The following is a 19,331-nucleotide window of genomic DNA, read 5'->3' as shown; positions in this document are numbered from 1 at the left end:
ATTTGTCACATGCGCCGAATAGAACAGGTCTAGACCTTACAGTGAAATGCTTACTTACAAGCCCTTAACCAACAATGCAATTTTAAGGAAAATACCTTAAAAAATAAGAAATAAAAGTAACACATAATTAAAGAGCAGCAGTAAAATAACGATAGCGAGGCTATAAACAGGAGGTACCGGTACAGAGTCAATGTGCGGGGGCACCGGTTAGTCGAGGTAATATGTACTTGTAGGTGGAGTTATTAAAGTGACTATGCATAGATAATAACAGAGAGTAGCAGCAGTGTAAAGGGGGGGGGGGGGGCAGTGCAAATAGTCTGTGTAGCCATTTGATTAGATGTTCAGGAGTCTTATGGCTTAGGGGTTGAAGCTGTTTAGAAGCCTCTTGGACCTAGACTTGAAGCTCCGGAACCGCTTGCCGTGGGGTAGGGCCTTTCTCTGACACCGCCTGGTATAGAGGTCCTGGATGGCAGGAAGCTTGGACCCAGTGATGTACTGGGCAGTACGCACTACCCTCTGTAGTGCCTTGCGGTCAGAGGCCGAGCAGTTGCCATACCAGGCGGTGATGCAAACCGTCAATATGCTCTCGATGGTGGAATTGTAGAACCTTTTGAGGATCTGAAGACCCATGCTAAATCTTTTCAGTCTCCTGAGGGGGGATAGGTTTTGTAGTGCCCTCTTCACGACTGTCTTGGTGTGCTTGGACCATGTTAGTTTGTTGGTGATGTGGACGCCAAGGATCTTGAAGCTCACAACCTGCTCCACTACAACCCCATCGTTAAGAATGGCGGCGTGCTCGGTCTTCCTTTTCCTGTAGTCCACAATCTCCTTTGTCTTGATTACATTGAGGGAGAGGTTCTTCTGAGAGGTGCTTATGAGTGTTGTAATGTGGTTTTGCCGTGAATACTTTATGCATGACGATATAGTCACATAACTATAGAACTACAAACTTTTTTCTTTTTTTTATAAATGCTTACTGAATAGGCTGTTTGATGAGGTCATCTTTTGGTCTAATATGTAAGTGATGTGGAACCACAAGACATGTCTATACCGTCAACTTGCATGAGCCCTCAGTCTCTGACATGCTTTTTGTCGTATTTTCAGGTTGACATTGAAAAGCACTAATTTTAATCTGTGAGGAAGTGAAAAAAGGAACATGTAACAACTATCAGGTGTGCGTGTGTGTGTGTGTGTGTGTGTGTGTGTGTGTGTGTGTGTGTGTGTGTGTGTGTGTGTGTGTGTGTGTTATTGGTGGTGTCAAATACAATGACTATTTTGTGGTCTTCGTATGTTTGCTCTATCATTATTGTTTTGACTTTGTTTTAGTTTTTGTTGGTACGAACCAAACTTTGTGAGAAGAGATGACTCATGTCGCAAGCACTAGTTCATGTCTACACAAATTACTACAGGATACAGTCTGTATTTCTTTCACACTCCTCTCAGGGGAATGTCTCACTGCTGCAACTGTTTTAGGAAGTGACACCATACCACTCAACATCAGGAAACTGTTTCTATTAATATGACAGCGCAGGGGGTTAGTTTGTGAAAGCTGTTCATGCGAAGAGCCTAAATTCAGCAGGGAAGAAGGGCTTAACTCCAAAAAGTAAGGACAGCCATTGACGAGGACAGATGTTTTGTGCTGTGGGGTGAGTTGATGCAACTGTTCTCAAACTTCACAATGGATAGAGTTGTCTCGTCTTCAGAAACGGGTAAGAAGTGAACTTGTTGACGTCTTAAATGCCTTTCTTTTTTGTCCGATGTTAGCCTGACAACAATATACAAATGTTTCTAATTGTACAAACCGATACTATAAGCACTCACTGCACACTGTAGAACCTATTGTTGGTCAATCAACAATTCAGTGAGGAAGAAAGAGGGGTTTGGTTTTAATGAATGTTTTCATTGAGAAACTTAAATATGACATATACCTAAAAATGTTTCAAGAATCTGTTAAAATTGCTTTTTTTGTAGTTTGACTGAATGTTAAACCATTTACAGATTTGCTTTTAAAAATAAGGAAGTTAGTGTTTACTCTTCCTGTAGTTAGTTAGCATTGGTGACATGTTTTTGCACGTCATCTCAGCAAAAGCTTTGCAAAACAATTTCTGTACATTATGATTGAAGCACATTTATGATTGTGGATATGTTGGTTCAAACAAATGACACATGTTTCTTCATTCTATGAATGTAGTGGTTTCTGACAATAAAGAAGCTATACATATGCTGTTTCTTTAACTTTTAGGTTTACAGGAATGAACTTGGCTTGATAAAGTACCGTAATGAGTTACAACTAATTACTCCGATCAATGTTGACTCTGGTCAATTATTGTTCAGCTCCGTATGGACTGTACTCAGTGTTGACATCTCAAACAGCATGCCTATTCATTCTGCTAACCCCAGTAACCTTGAAATCTCATAGCTCAGGCTGTTTTGGACACTTGGCCTCGTGTACAGTTTAAGTGCAACGTTTAGCATAACCCCAGCATTAATACCCTGACTTTTCTTTTTCTCAAGAGAAAAAAATAACTATAAAGATAATTGGATATAAATGTAGGCATATTAAGTACAGTTATGTTTATAAAAGTTATAGATCTTTTAATAACTAATTGATAAAATAGAATTAAATCCCATAATTTGTCTTCCAGCAATGTCTGGATTCCACTCCACGTGCGAGCTGTTGATTGTCCATTCTAGCGAGGCTCAGGAATGGGCAACGTATCTGCAGAAAATCTTGAAGTCTTCACGGAAGTTTCCCAAGAGGTCTATCGTATTGTATGCAGTTGACTGTGCTGATCAGCTACATGGATTTGACTTCAACATTTTCCATAATAGTAAATGCATTGTGCTGTTACTGACAGCTGCAATCCTAGACATTCTAGATGACCCTGAAGTCCTAGGCACTTTTCAGAGACTCTTACACCCTCCACACAGAGTGGTGGCGCTGTTGTGTGGAATGTCAGAGGGTGACATATTGACGGAATGGTTTGAGGACTGGCAGAGCTGGAGAAAACTTTACCCTGAAGATGAACCTGCTCTCTACATCTCCACCATTCTACAATCCATTGCTGACAGTATGTTCACTATAATACCCTTATAAAGTTTGGGGAAAGTATACTACGTTTTATTATTATTTTTTAACCTTTATTTAACAAGGCAAGTCAGTTGACAACAAATTCTTATTTACAATGACGGCTTACACCGGCCAAACCCAGACAATGCTGGGCCAATTGTGCACTGCCCTACGGGACTCCCAATCACAGCCGGTTGTGAAACAGCCTGTATTCGAACTAGGGTGTCCATAGTGACACCTCTAGCACTGATCTGCAGTGCCTTAGACTGCTGTGCCACTCGGGAGGCAGATATAGCCAGATTCTCATAACATTCAGACATAAGTTTACGTTTGGGTTTTTGTTTCTCTGTTTAAAGTGCATGTAACCATTAGTGAATTATACTCAGAGAATTACATACAGTAAGGGAAAAAAGTATTTGATCCCCTGCTGATTTTGTACGTTTGCCCACTGACAAAGAAATTATCAGTCTATAATTTTAATGGTAGGTTTATTTGAACAGTGAGAGACAGAATAACAACAAAAAAATCATGAAAAACTCATGTCAAAAATGTTAGAAATTGATTTGCATTTTAATGAGGGAAATAAGTATTTGACCCCCTCTCAATCAGAAAGATTTCTGGCTCCCAGGTGTCTTTTATACAGGTAACGAGCTGAGATTAGAAGCACACTCTTAAAGGGAGTGCTCCTAATCTCAGCTTGTTACCTGTATAAAAGACACCTGTCCACAGAAGCAAATCAATCAATCAGATTCCAAACTCTCCACCATGGCCAAGACCAAAGAACTCTCCAAGGATGTCAGGGACAAGATTGTAGACCTACACACGTCTGGAATGGGCTACAAGACCATCGCCAAGCAGCTTGGTGAGAAGGTGACAACAGTTGGTGCGATTATTTGCAAATGGAAGAAACACAAAAGAACTGTCAATCTCCCTCGGCCTGGGGCTCCAGGCAAGATCTCACCTCGTGGAGTTGCAATGATCATGAGAACGGTGAGGAATCTGCCCAGAACTACACGGGAGGATCTTGTCAATGATCTCAAGGCAGCTGGGACCATAGTCACGCAGAAAACAATTGGTAACACACTACGCCGTGAAGGACTGAAATCCTGCAGCGCCCGCAAGGTCCCCCTGCTCAAGAAAGCACATATACATGCCCGTCTGAAGTTTGCCAATGAACATCTGAATGATTCAGAGGACAACTGGGTGAAAGTATTGAGTTCAGATGAGACCAAAATGGAGCGCTTTGGCATCAACTCAACTCGCCGTGTTTGGAGGAGGAGGAATGCTACCTATGACCCTAAGAACACTATCCCCACAGTCAAACATGGAGGTGGAAACATTATGCTTTGGGGGTGTTTTTCTGCTAAGGGGACAGGACAACTTCACCGCATCAAAGGGACGATGGACGTGGCCATGTACTGTCAAATCTTGGGTGAGAACCTCCTTCTCTCAGCCAGGGCATTGAAAATGGGTCGTTGATGGGTATTCCAGCATGACAATGACCCAAAACACACGGCCAAGGCAACAAAGGAGTGGCTCAAGAAGAAGCACATTAAGGTCCTGGAGTGGCCTAGCCAGTCTCCAGACCTTAATCCCATAGAAAATCTGTGGAGGGAGCTGAAGGTTCGAGTTGCCAAACGTCAGCCTCGAAACCTTAATGACTTGGAGAAGATCTGCAAAGAGGAGTGGGACAAAATCCCTCCTGAGATGTGTGCAAACCTGGTGGCCAACTACAAGAAACGTCTGACCTCTGTGATTGCCAACAAGGGTTTTGCCACCAAGTACTAAGTCATGTTTTGCAGAGCGGTCAAATACTTATTTCCCTCATTAAAATGCAAATCAAATTATAACATTTTTGACATGCGTTTTTCATGATTTTTTGTTGTTGTTATTCTGTCTCTCAATGTTCAAATAAACCTACCATTAAAATTATAGACTGATAATTTCTTTGTCAGTGGGCAAATGTACAAAATCAGCAGGGGATCAAATACTTTTTTCCCTCAATGTACCATCTAGTTGTGAACTTACAGGCTAAACTTTCAGTTCATTAAACTCACCCATTTCACAATTTTCAACTGAGACCTACCGATAGGTTTTTATTTTGACTTTGTATTCAAAAGGTAATACAGAAGAGGCTGAACATGATGTGGAAGCTATGGCAAAAACAGAAGCAAAAATCCCTGTGGTCAAGAACCCCAAAGCTGAGGGGATAGAGGACGAGTCATTGACAGAACCAGAGTGTGTCCAGGATGACAGTGACAATGTGAGAACAGAGGTCCACCCAAACCAGGCAACGAGCCCCACATATCCCGCCTGCCTCACTGTACAACCAAACAGAGTTCTATGTGGGGTAAGAATTGCTTAATATACTATATAGACAACGCTGTAATGGCACTGAACAAAGTTCAAACATTTCTTCTGTACAGCACAGCATAAGGAAAGTGTCTTTAGAAAGTGTTCAGACCCCTTGATTATTTCCACATTTGTAGTTTTGCAGACTGAATTTAAAATGGATTAACTTGTAGAAGAAATAGAGGAGGAAGGGAAGCGCTACTAAGGTACACAATAGTACATTTTGGTAGACAGAAGGTGCTCTTTGGTAAAAGGGGTAAATTGGTCATCAAAAAGAAAGGCGGACCAAGGCACTCTTCATATAATTAATTGAAATGTCTTTATTTGTATGGCATGTTCAATAGAAACAAAGTTTTAAAGATCCGACGCGTTTCGGCTGCATGGCCTTCATCAGGGAGTACAAAAGAAATTATAATACAATGTCCTCTTTTGAACAGCTTTTTCTAATCAGCCCAAATTAGAAGAGGGAGTGGTTACAACATTGATTGGACAACACCTAGTAAGCACTACTATACACATTAAAAAGTGAAATACTGTAGATATCTCATCAACATTGTTTACTCCAAGCTAGAAGCATCAGAACCCCTAGAAAGGCAGTTCTAACCTTAAATATGACTGGGCAAAGTGGCAAGAAAAGGAAAGCAATCTTTTCCATAGTACACAGCAAACATGGACAACAACAGTCTAAACAAACTCAGCAAAAAAAGAAACGTCCTCTCACTGTCAACTGCATTTACTGTCAGCAAACTTAACATGTGTAAATATTTGTATGAACCTAACAAGATTCAACAACTGAGACATAAACTGAACAAGTTCCACAGACATGTGACTAACAGAAATTGAATAATGTGTCCCTGAACAAAGGGGGGGTCAAAATCAAAAGTAACAGTCAGTATCTGGTGTGGCCACCAGCTGCATTAAGTGCTGCAGTGCATATCCTCCTCATGGACTGGACCAGATTTGCCAGTTCTTGCTGTGAGATATTACCACACTCTTCCACCAAGGCACCTGCAAGTTCCCGGACATTTCTGGGGGGAATGGCCCTAGCCCTCATCCTCCGATCCAACAGGTCCCAGACGTACTCAATGGGATTGAGATCCGGGCTCTTCGCTGGCCATGGCAGAACACTGACATTCCTGTCTTGCAAGAAATCACGCACAGAACGAGCAGTATTGCTGGTGGCATTGTCATGCTGGAGGGTCATGTCAGGATGAGCCTGTAGGAAGGGTATCACATGAGGGAGGAGGCTGTCTTCTCTGTAACGCACAGCGTTGAGATTGCCTGCAATGACAACAAAGTACACTCTCTCTGATGTATCACGAGTCACTCCCCTTCGCAACAAGTTCTCTCTGTCAAGTCGTCCCGGGCCCTTATACCTGCATCTTTCAGGACCTGAACGCTGTAGACCCGATTCAAGAAGTGATTCTCCAATTTAGCAGATTTGACACTGTAGTTTCCTGATCACAAAGTCTGCGGACTCTTTGGAATTGGCCATATAGAATGTTCTCTTTTAGCCTTTTGGGAGGAAAGCTGTTTGCCCTCAGAATGGTATTCCCGTCTTTAGGCTTCTTAAAGATTGATGTGTGCAAACAACCTTTGTCATTTTTACTGATGTCAATGTCCAAACAAATGAATGTTATCCTTGCTGTACTCCATAGATAGTTTGATGTTAGGGTTAATGCTGTTAAGGTATTGGTGGAAGGAAATAAGTTCATCTTCTGAGCCGGACCAGAACAGGCAAACATCATCAATAAGATTTTTTGGTCACTAGCACACACACACACACACACACACACACACACACACACACACACACACACACACACACACACACACACACACACACCTCTTTGTTACTATCATTTTTGGTGTGTGAATTTGTCTGATTATTTCTTGATCCATATCGAGGCACACCCTTAAATTACACTCAAATTATAGTCAGCCAAGGACAACTTTATTTGCAATTGCAGTTTTTTTTTAGCAACCTCCTATTAAGCCTAGATTACAATTTCTTCCGGTATCTGATGTCTCCATGATGACTGTACATGTTTTACAGGACCATGCAACTATTTTCATAATCTTTTCGAATAAACTGGACAACCAATTGAAAATGGAGGTGGAGTTTTCCTCAAAAGATTTAGCGGCGAAACGGGTTTTAGGGATTTTGGAGAATGAATACACCATCAGTGTTAATGCGCCTGGTAAGTATGCTACCTTTAGAGACTTTCGATCGCAAAGCTATAGAGGAACATTTAGACCCAGTCTTCTGTTTCACTTATTATTCTATTTCACTATTACATTCTATTTGTGGACATTTCTTTGACCAATGTGAATAACTTGAAGTGATTTGCCTGCCACTATTCTGTACAGTAGATAAAGAATGCTAACCCAGGTAAATGTTATCTTTACCAGATATGCCAGCAGGAGAGATGTCACTCACTCTGCATGGCAACGACTCACCAGTCTGTTTGAGGCCTGTAACATACTACACAGCCATGGGAGAAGTCAGTCGTTACCTTGAACTTGCAGCTGCTCCCATGGACTTTATGTGTCAGGTGAGAGTGCTGAGTATAGAGTAAAAACACAATACTGAAGACTGACAAATTTTGTTTTCAACCCCTCTAAATAATTCATTTGAAAGGGATAATTCACCTAAAATACAAAATGACATATTGGTTTCTTTACCCTGTAAGCAGTCTATGGACAAGGTTTGACAGCAATCCATGCTTTGTTTTAGTTTCCATGGCACTGTTTCCAAATGCTAACATATTATCATTTGTGCCAAATCCAAGTCCTGGTACCGATATTAGAATTTTGTCCAAATCATCCGAAAGTATCTCAAATTCATTGTGAAGCTCAACAAAATCACTTTTAGATGATTTGAACATGATGTATGAAAAACGCTAATATGGGTACCATGACTTGAATGGGATTTGTGCCACAAATGCGAGTCCCTGTTACCATTTACTAGGCTTGCAACAAGCTAAGGTGCTGGGGATGGGCTTAAAATGCAAGCTACGGCTCCAAGCATCGAGGGTTCCATCCCAGTGATAAGCACTCGTTTTGCTATTTTTGTTTTTTCTGTTTTAACCCTATCCCAAACCTTAACCCTAACCTTAACCAGTTGGAATTACTGCCTAAACTTAAGTTTCGGTTTCATTTTTGTGCAGTTTGACTGAAAGCTAATATATGGCGAATACGCTGTAATTAAAAGGGCAAAAGAGGCCATCTCCTGTTGCCTGCAGTTATGTCAAATGTCTACATTTTCATTGGAGGCTGCATTGCATTTCACACAGACTAAAGCTTCAAGGAAACCTAAAAAACATTTATGTTTAAATTCTTTAGAACATATTCTATTTCCTTCAATAGTGTGTTGTTCATTTCTATGTTTCTAGGCATTCAATATCACATCCAGTGCCACAGAGTCACTTGACAATATGCTGACAGACTCGTTAAAAGGCAGGATTCCTGCAAGTGGACTTCATGTGTTTGGAATCAGACAGATCGAGAAAGACAATATGGCTGCATGTAAGTGCTTTACATTTTGACCAGAAAATATAATGGAATGATACATTTGCTTGTCTACACACTAACAGTTCTATTGACACAGCTATGCGTGTTTTTGTTGTAAGGAAAAACAATGTGCTAGCTAGTTTCTAGTGAATACTTACACTACATTGTTGTAGATGTTTCACAAGAGAGTAAAGGGAGTGATACAGTTGCGGCCAAATATATTGGCACCATTGCACTTTCCCCTATTTCTTATAAAATAAGTTGACATTTAAACATTTGGCCATCAGACCTTGTAATTGGATTTTCAACATTACATTTTTTTAAACTTAAGTTTACTATTTTAATTGAGAAAATAAAGATAAATGGCTTTTGCCAACATTATTGCCACCTTGGAGCTAGTAATTGGTTGCACAGCCTTTGGCCATGATAGACAAATGCTTCTTGTTTACTGCACCTTTCTACTGGCAATTTGGCCCACTTTTTAGCAACAAACTGCTCTAATTCTTCAATGTTTAAAGGGTGCCCTCCACCAACTGCTGTTTTCAGATCTCGCCATAAGTTTTGGATGTGATTCAGATGTGGACTCTTCGCTAGACACTCCAAAACAGTCCAGCATCTCTTACGGAATCATTCCTGGGTGCTTTCTGATGTGCGTTTGGGGTCGTTTTCCTGGTGGAAGACCCATAACCTTCAATGGGGACCCAGTTTTTGGACACCGGGTTGAACATTGGACTCCAAAACACCTGATAATCTGCTGATTTCATGATTTCATTCAAGGCTCCTAGTACCAGAGGCAGCAAAGCAACCCCACAGCATTATCAAACCTCCCCATATTTGACTGTAGGGAGGTTGTTATTTTCTGTGAATGCTTCATTTGTTTGTCAGTAAACACAGCACTGATCTGTATTGACAAAGAGCTCTAATTTCATTTCATTGGTCCGCACAACATGTTCCCGAGGATTTAGGCTTGTTTAGGTGGGTTTTTGAGAAGTTCAATCAGGCTTTCTTGTGCCTCCTTCAGCATTGCAGTCTTTCTATGATTTGTTTACCAACGACAAAATCAAGCATTCAAAGAAAAAAACACCTACCGTACAATCAAACATGGAGGAGGTTCGATAATGCTGTGGCGTTGCTTTGCTGCCTCTGGTACTGAAAGCCTTGAATGTGATCATCAGATGATCAAATCAAATCAAAGTTTATTTGTCACGTGCGCCGAATACAACAGGTGTAGACCTTACAGTGAAATGCTTACTTACAGGCTCTAATCAATAGTGCAAAAAAGGTATTAGGTGAACAATAGGTAAGTAAAGAAATATAACAACAGTAAAAAGATAGGCTATAAAAGTAGCGAGCCTACATACAGACACCGGTTAGTCAGGCTGATTGAGGTAGTATGTACATGTAGATATGGTTAAAGTGACTATGCATATATGATGAACAGAGAGTAGCAGTAGCGTAAAAGAGGGGTTGGCGGGTGGTGGGACACAATGCAGATAGCCCGGTTAGTCAATGTGCGGGAGCACTGGTTGGTCGGCCCAATTGAGGTAGTATGTACAGGAATGTATAGTTAAAGTGACTATGCATATATGATAAACAGAGAGTAGCAGCAGCGTAAAAAGTTGTTTTGGAGTGCAATGTTCAACCCATGTCTGCAAACTGTCTCTGTTGAAGGTTGTGGGTCTTCCAACAGGATAACAACCCCAAAAACACATCAAAAGCATCCTGGAATTGTTAAAAAAGAAACGCTGGACTGTTCTGGAGTGGTCAGCAAAGAGTCTAGATCTGAATCACATACATAACCTATGGCAAGAGCTGAAAACAACAGTTGGTGGAGGGCACCCCTCAAACATGGAATAATTAGATATGTTTGCTGTTGGAGAGTGGCCCAAATTTCCAGTAAAAAGATGCATCAAGCTCACAAGAAGCATTTGTTGGCAGTTATCTTGGCTAGTCATTTTGATCATGCTATTTGTTTTAATAACTTAAGTTAACAAAAATGTAATTTGCTCTGCAATGTTGAAATCCAATAATGAGTGGAGACATTTTGTTATTTTAATTTCAACTTATTTTAGAGGAAATAGGGAATTATTTCAGAAAAGCGCAACTGTTTTTGCTTTTTTTTTAATGGGGGAAAAAATACAGACAGTGGCTCTATGCAGAGTTGGGGTCAATTCCATTTAAAAATAGGGGGTTGATTGAAATTCCCTATATATTGAGAATCAAAAGACACTAAAACATAAACAATGAAGAAAAACAATCTTGCAATTTGGGTTATGACAGTGTAATACAGTTGTAGTAAGCAAGGCCAAAAGCCTTGTATTAGTTATTTTCTCATTTAATTATTTGGCATTACCATTTAATTACAGGAACTTTTACAGATTATGCCTTAAATTAATTAGATTGTGATATTACATTTACTCTGACAGTCATCTTAGTTCAGTCGGACGTATATAAATCCATCCTAAAGCAGACAGTTATGGTTATGAAATTGGATAAATGGGACACTTCGAGAAAAATAAGTTCCCAAAATGTGATTTTTTCATTTGACCGATGAACTACCATTCACCTGCTGTAATCATCCACATTTTTTATCTGGCACATCCAAAAATGTGATGTGGGACATGGCCACTGATCACCCAAAAATGTAAATCTGGACATCACCCAAAAATGCCATCAAATGATGTCCACATTTTTTTATCTAAGAGTCCAAGAATCTTATCCCCATTGAGTTATGTTGACATCCAGGGATATGATCCAAGGTCCAAAAGGTCAATACATTCTGTGTTCTAGGTGAATTGGGAACATTTCTTTTTTGGGAACATTTCTTTTTTTTATCAAGTTCAACTTATATCCTGAAGGTTTTGAGTCTTCAAGAACGTTCATAACGAGTGGAATAGATCACAGTTGACTGTTTTTGTCACTCAGATCAGCGAAAGCAGGAGCTTCCCACTCTGCTTCATTTTGCTGCAAAGTATGGGCTGAAGAAGCTTACCACAGTCCTGCTACAGTGTCCAGGTGCCTTGCAGGCCTACAGCGTGATGAATAAGAATGGAGACTACCCAAATACACTGGCAGAGAGGAGCGGCTTCTCTGACCTGAGACAGTTCATGGACGACTTTGTGGTAAGTCCATTGTTAGTATATTCATTCAGTGATGTGTTTATCTTGTATCTCTCTAGTGTGATCTCAATTTTGGAAAATGCTCTGGATTGCACAACAATGATTTCAAATAACAGCCACTGGTAAATCTTATTGTAGTAACTTTGTGAAATCATATCATTAGTGAAGACGGACTGTGTGCACGATATCTCGTATGTAGGAGACGGCTGACCTGCTGAAGTCTCATATCAATGAGTCCATCTCGGCTGAAGAAGATGAGGATGTGTACGAGTCCACGTTCAACTCCTCTCGAGATATCATCATGAAGTATTCCCTAAACCCCGGGTGCCAAGAAGACATCTATGAGTCCATGATGGGGTTAAACCCAGACTACATGGAAGACCTATGTATGATTAATTACATGAAGTACCATTTCCCTTTGATGATGATGATAATGATGATGGATTACTATAATCTTTGAATATTTATTTCCCTCAGATGAGGACATGGAGAAGGCATTAGGAGAGTCGCATAACCCAGAAGAATTCATACTTAGAAATTTTTTTCAAGGTAAATTGACAAAATACTAATGGTGGGAACCAATATCGATTATTCAATATGATATTGATATCGTTTGATATCGATAAACAGTACATTTGAAAAGTATTCCGAATCCTTGACTTTTTCCACATTATGTTACGTTACAGCCTTATTCTAAAATGTATTAACTGTTTTTTTCTCTCATCAATCTATACACAATGCCCTATAATGACAAAGTAAAAATAGTTTTTTTATACATTTTTGCATATAAAAAACTGAAATATCACATTTACGTAAGTATTCAGACTTTACGTAGTATTCAGATTTACTCTGTACTTTGTTGAAGCACTTTTGACAGAGATTACAACCTTGAGTCTTCTTGGGTATGACGCTACAAGCTTTGCACACCTGTATCAATCGGGTTCAAGTCCGGGCTCTGGCTAGGCCATTCAAGGACATTCAAAGACTTGTCCCGAAGCCAGTTCTGCGTTGTCTTGGCTGTGTGCTTAGGGTCGTTGTCCTGTTGGAAGGTGAACCTTCGCCCCAGTCTGAGGTCCTGAGCAGGATCTTTCTGTACTTCACTCCATTCATCTTTCCCTCGATCCTGACTAGTCTCCCAATACCTACCGCTGAAAAACATCCCCACAGAATGATGCTGCCACCACTATGCTACACCGTAGGGATGGTGCCAGGTTTCCTCCAGACGTGATGCTTGGCATTCAGGCCAAAGAGTTCAATCTTGGTTTCATCAGATCAGAGAATCTTGTTTCTCATTGTCAGAGTCCTTTAGGTGCCTTTCGGCAAATTTCAAGCGGGCTGTCATGTGCCTCTTACTGAGGAGTGGCTTCCATCTGGCCACTCTACTATAAAGGCCTGATGGGTGGAGTGCTGCAGAGATGGTTGTCCTTCTGAAAGGTTATCTCATCTAAGAAATTTGGAACCACTAAGATTCTTCCTAGAGCTGGCCGCCTGGCCAAACTGAGCAATCGGGGAGAAGGGCCTTGGTCAGGGATGTGACCAAGAACCCGATGGTCACTCTGTCAGAGCTCCAGAGTTGTCCTAACCTTTCAGAAGGACAACCATCTCTGCAGCACTCCACCAATCAGGCCTTTATGGTAAAGTGGCCAGACGGAAGCCACTCCTCAGTAAAAGGCACATGACAGCCTGCTTGGAGTTTGCCAAAAGGCACCTAAAGACTCATACCATGGAGCAACAAGATTCTCTAGTCTGTTGAAACCAAGATTGAACTCTTTGGCCTGAATGGGAAGCATCACATCTGGAGGAAACCTGGCACCATCACTACGGTGAAGCATGGTGTTGGCAGCATCATGCTGTGAGGATGTTTTTTAGCAGCAGGGACTGGGAGACTAGTCAGGATCGAGGGAAAGATGAACAGAGCAAAGTTCAGACAGATCCTTGATGAAAACCTGCTCGAGCTCTCAGGACCCCAGGCTGGGGCGAAGGTTCACCTTCCAACAGGACAACGACCCTAAGCACACAGCCAAGACAATGCAGGAGTGGCTTCAGGACAAGTCTCTTTATGTCCTTGAGTGGCCCAGCCAGAGCCCAGAATGGAACCCAATCGAACATCTTTGGAGAGACCTGAAAATAGCTGTGCAGCGATGCTCCCCATCCCACCTCCTATAGCTTGAGAGGATCTGCAGAGAAGAATGAGAGAAACTCACCAAATACAGGTGTGCCAAGCTTGTAGCATCATACCCAAGAAGACTCCACGCTGTAACCGCTGCCAAAGGTGCTTCAGCAAAGTACTGAGTTAACGGTCTGAATACTTAAATGTAAATGTGATATATCCATTTTTGATTTTTATTAACTTTGCAAAAATCTCTAAAACCTGTTTGTGTTTGTCATTACGGGGTATTGAGTGTTTATTGATGATGGTGTCTGAATATTATCTGAATGCACTATAATTGTCTGCTTATGGGCCCTCAGTGGTTGATGGGGTTCTCATTGTATTTAAACTGGTTGGGTAAGTTTATGTCCCCAGAGCATTCACATCTGGCTCAAGGGGCAATCAACAGTTGTCTAAACTTCACTACAAAATACTGTACTACATTGTACTTTACAAATGATGTGGCTTTTTAAGGGAAACCTGATGCAGGTGTGGCCCAAGTTGTGGCGCATACAGCTAATGAAGAGGTGGGAGACCAGGTGGAAGAACCAGAGGGGTTTGAGGAGGAAGACCCTTACAACATGTGTGTTCAAGATCAAATCTATGACACGGTGGACGAGAATGCGACCTATATCCCAGACATTTTAAACCGTCCACCAGCTCCAATTCCGAGACCTGTAACATTTTCAGAGCCTGAGGAGTCCAAGACCTACATCTCAAGAGGTACATGACTGAACAGCACAAGTGTTCTCCAAAGCTATTAGCTAGCGCATAAGTCGCCAAACCAGCGGTGTATTTAAGGTCCAGGTGAATGACTATGCTTTTCACAGTGTTTTCGGGAAATGAAGAATCAAATCCACAGAGGAACCTCAGAGATATCCCAACAAACACAGGTACATATCAAATTGAACATCACTTGAGATGTTATTTTCCATGTATTGCACATTGCCCTGAATCACAGCGTCTCCACTAATTAGTAAATAATGTATGTGACTCCAAACCTCCAGTGAGGCCTGTGAGTGACAGAGCCGCCACCTCCTCTTCTCACAACCCCTATGCTGGAATGAAGACCCCAGGCCAGAGGCAGCTCATAGCCTTGCAGGAGAAAGTGAAGGTGGGGGTCCTGAGTGTGGATGATGCTGTGCAGGAATTCAAGACCTGGCAGTGTGACCAGGAAAGGAGATCTCACTCTCTGCGCTATCAACAGGTACAGTAGTAGATTATAGTTAATGCTCATATCTCTTGGCAGAACACAAGAAACAGATATTTTCTGTGGCCTGGGCCTAGCTTTTGGGGGTACAATGATTATCTGAAATACTACCTCCATGAATTCAGAAAATATTATTTGTCACAGGAAAATCTGAAAAGACTCCGAGACAGCATTTCCAGACGCCATAAAGAGAGGGAGAAGATTGGGAAGGAGATTGGTAGGCATATTTGGAGACTCTTCTATACTTTTCCTCTACATGTGACAAGAACATACTGTATTTTATAGGTTACTTTAACTGCAATAACAGTACCAGTCAAATGTTTGGACACACCTACTCGTTCCAGGGTTTTTCTTAATTTTTACTATTTTCTACATTGTAAAACTATGAAATAACACATGGAATAATGTGGTAACCAAAAAAGTGTTGAACAAATCCAAATATATATTTTATATTTGAAATTCTTCAAAGTAGCCACCCTTTGCCTTGATGACAACTTTGCACATTTCATTTATCAGGCTACTGAAAAGTGTTCATTTTTTATTTTATTGGCCTTTCCTCTTTGACTATGCCTACAATTATGTCAGTCCATAAGACAGCATTAGTGGTCACATTTGATCAGTTGTGTAAAGTACTTAAGTAAAAATACTTTAAAGTACTACTGAAGTCATTTTTTCTGTACTTTACTTTTACTTCACTACATTCCTGAAGAACATAATGTACTTTTTACTCCATATATTTTCCCTAAGACCCAAAAGTACTCGTTACATTTTGAATGCTTAGCAGGACAGCAAAGTTGTCCAATTCACACATTTATCAAGAGAACTTCCCTGGTCATACGTACTGCCTCTGATATGGCAGACTTACTAAACACAAATGCTTAGTTTGTAAATGATGTCTGAGTGTTGGAGTGTGCCCCTGGTTATTCGTATATACAAAAGAAAACGGTACTGTCTAGTTTGCTTAATATATGGACTATGAAATGAATTATACTTTTACTTTTGATACTTAAGTACATTTTAGCGATTACATTTACTTTTGATACTTAAGTATATTTAAAACCAAATACTTTTTTACTTTTACTCAAGTAGTATTTTACTGGGTGACTTTCACTTTACTTGAGTCATTTTCAATTAAGGTATCTTTACTTTTACTCAAGTATGGTGAACATTCCTACAGTCAGAATGCCAATTGCACACTCCCTCAAAACGTGAGACATCTGTGGCATTGTGTTGTGACAAAACTGCACATTTTAAACTTCTTCGGGATCGGTGTCCCTTCCACGGGACGGTTGAGCTAACATAGGCTAATGCAATTAGCATGAGCTTGTAAGTAACAAGAACATTTCCCAAGACATAGATATATCTGATATTGGCAGAAAGCTTAAATTCTTGTTAATCTAACTGCACTGTCCAATTTCCAGTAGCTATTACAGTGAAAGAATACCATGCTATTGTTTGAGGAGAGTGCACAATTTTGAACATGAAAAGGTATTAAAAAACAAATTAGGCACATTTGGGCAGTCTTGATTGAACAGAAATGTAATGATTCATTGGATCAGTCTAAAATTGTGCATATACACTGATGCCATCTAGTGGCCAAAATCTAAATTGCACCTGGGCTGGAGTAATACATTATGGCCTTTCTCTTGCATTTCAAATATGATGGTACAAAAAAAACAAAGAAGAAGTTAAAGTAGCCTTTTATTGTCCCCAGCACAATGTGCTCCTGTGTAATGATCATGCTGTTTAATCAGCTTATTGATATACCACACCTGTCAGGTGGATGGATTATCTTGGCAAATGAAAAATGCTCACTAACAGGGATGTAAACTAATTTGCGCACATTTTTTTTGAGAAACAAGCTTTTCATGCATATGGAAATCTTTTGTGCATATGGGATCTTTTATTTCAGCTCATGAAACATGGGACCAACACTTTACATGTTGCGTATATATTTTTGTCCAGTATAAAATCATGATAATGTTACAGTAAAACACTTAAATGAAAATACTTTGGAACATATATGTACTGTATATGACATTTAGCTTATTGTTGATCTGGCCTCTTCCCTGTGAGGTCTGGAGATAAGCGCCCCTTTGCAGAGGAACCTTCACTGGGGCTCCAACATGGCTGTGGAGTGTTCTGTGTACGATCCTGCACCACAGGTCATGGCCGAAACCCCTCCTGTGGCCCGGCCAATCCAGAGAAACACTTGGAAGACTGGCAGTACCTCCAGCACATCCAGTGAGTCTTAACTGTGATTTTCATGTCACTATGATCCTTATGTCAGGATGGCAGTCAAAAATGACAGCTGATGTAGTTTTGATGTTGGATATATTACAAGATGATGTTAGTGTGGATTGTCTTGATCAAAAATCTGTTTTAGTTCTTATAGAATATACTTTTCTTCGCAGAGGGGATGAAATCTGCAACACGTGGTCAATTGTTGTGCTGATCAACTCTGATTATTTCCATATCATCTATGTCATTACGTCTAAAAGATTAGACCGGTAGCTACATTTCTCTCCCCATTATTGTTGCTTTACTCAGCTGCTCTCTCTGAGTCGCCTTCATCTATAGCTATTAATGTGCACTTAAGCCTACTGTCTGAAGAGGGGCATTCATCACATCCTACTACAGGCTCTTAACTCTTCAAGACATTGTTTCACATTTACTTCTGGTGTTTCTTTCCTGAGCATATAGTTTTTACTTTCACTTTCTCAGGTAGTGGCAGTAACAGACTCAGCACACATAGTAACATTAGCTACAGCAGTGGAACTGAGCCTGAGTTTGAGGTAAGGCCAAATTGTTCTTCAAAGCCCAGTTCACCCAACACGCTTTTGGTATATTTCTGTCTTTGTGAATACATGGCTTAGTCAACAAAGCTAAATAGCTTATCCTTATTCCTACATGTAGTTGCTGAGAGACATTAAATCCAATTGAGTCAAATCACCGCAAAAGCATTACGTTATAAACACCTTTGTAATTGATCTAAAGCATCTTGATTAAAAAAACATCATACTTAGGAAGGCATGTACAGTCATGGCCAAAAGTTTTGAGAATGACACAAATATTAATTTTCACAAAGTCTGCTGCTCAGTTTGTATGATGGCAGTTTGCATATACTCCAGAATGTTATGAAGAGTGATCAGATGAATTGCAATTAATTGCAAAGTCCCTCTTTGCCTTTGCCAGAAGTTAATTGACAGCATGCCAGGGCGGATTGCAGAGGTCTTGAAAAAGAAGGGTCAACACTGCAAATATTGACTCTTTGCATCAACTTCATGTAATTGTCAATAAAAGCCTTTGACACTTATGAAATGCTTGTAATTATACTTCCGTATTCCATAGTAACATCTGACAAAAATATCTAAAGACACTGAAGCAGCAAACTTTGTGAAAATTAATATTTGTGTCATTCTCAAAACTTTTGGCCACGACGGTACTTATTTACAATGTACTCTGTCAATGGCGCTTTTGTTGATAACCTGATTATTAATTATGTTGTATATTGATTTGATCCATGGAAAGGACACAGTTGACCTCCTCCCTCTTCCTCCACGACCTCCAAGGATCACTGAGTCTGCACCTCTACTTCCTCCCCCCAGAATCCCTCCACGACTCCCAGACCGGTAAGCCCTCTCTCTGGATAAGAGAGGCCCTTTCATACGTTCCTGTGTCAGGATCACAGAAACTTGATGTAACTTGATTACAGAATGTAATTGCATGTAATGCAACATGGAATTACAGAAAGGCAACATTGCAGGAGTTAAAAATAGAATCAGTAATATTTTACCTTTATTTAACTAGACAAGTCAATTAAGAACAAATTCTTAATTACAATGACAGCCTAGGAAAAGTGGGTTAACTGCCTTGTTCAGGAGCAGAACGACAGATTTTTACCTTGTCAGCTCGGGG

At 40.4% G+C, this 19,331-nt stretch overlaps 1 protein-coding gene across 2 annotated transcripts in view; it reads left to right on the top strand.

Annotated features, from left to right (window-relative positions):
- The first annotated feature begins 1,435 nt into the window (after window positions 1-1,435).
- pik3ap1 (phosphoinositide-3-kinase adaptor protein 1) overlaps window positions 1,436-19,331 on the top strand; it is a 31,165-nt gene continuing 13,269 nt past the window's right edge. Inside the window, exons 1-16 of one of the 2 annotated variants that reach the window (XM_014199451.3) lie at window positions 1,436-1,646; window positions 2,646-3,071; window positions 5,191-5,420; window positions 7,479-7,623; window positions 7,835-7,977; window positions 8,818-8,950; window positions 11,861-12,057; window positions 12,254-12,440; window positions 12,532-12,603; window positions 14,678-14,926; window positions 15,034-15,096; window positions 15,211-15,410; window positions 15,558-15,630; window positions 17,490-17,657; window positions 18,138-18,208; window positions 18,945-19,045. In XM_014199451.3, the coding sequence (XP_014054926.2) occupies window positions 2,648-3,071; window positions 5,191-5,420; window positions 7,479-7,623; window positions 7,835-7,977; window positions 8,818-8,950; window positions 11,861-12,057; window positions 12,254-12,440; window positions 12,532-12,603; window positions 14,678-14,926; window positions 15,034-15,096; window positions 15,211-15,410; window positions 15,558-15,630; window positions 17,490-17,657; window positions 18,138-18,208; window positions 18,945-19,045 (2,456 nt within the window). In that variant the 5' untranslated portion in view covers window positions 1,436-1,646; window positions 2,646-2,647. Of the gene's footprint in view, window positions 1,710-2,645; window positions 3,072-5,190; window positions 5,421-7,478; window positions 7,624-7,834; window positions 7,978-8,817; window positions 8,951-11,860; window positions 12,058-12,253; window positions 12,441-12,531; window positions 12,604-14,677; window positions 14,927-15,033; window positions 15,097-15,210; window positions 15,411-15,557; window positions 15,631-17,489; window positions 17,658-18,137; window positions 18,209-18,944; window positions 19,046-19,331 lie in introns of both variants that reach the window. The other variant, XM_014199441.3, reaches the window with a different exon arrangement.

The sequence above is a fragment of the Salmo salar genome, chromosome 01 (assembly GCF_965601325.2).
Source record: "Salmo salar chromosome 01, fSalSal1, whole genome shotgun sequence".
In the NCBI taxonomy this organism is placed as follows: Eukaryota; Metazoa; Chordata; class Actinopteri; order Salmoniformes; family Salmonidae; genus Salmo; species Salmo salar.
Note: the sequence above shows the minus strand (reverse complement) of the source record. Positions and strands in the feature narration are given on the sequence as shown.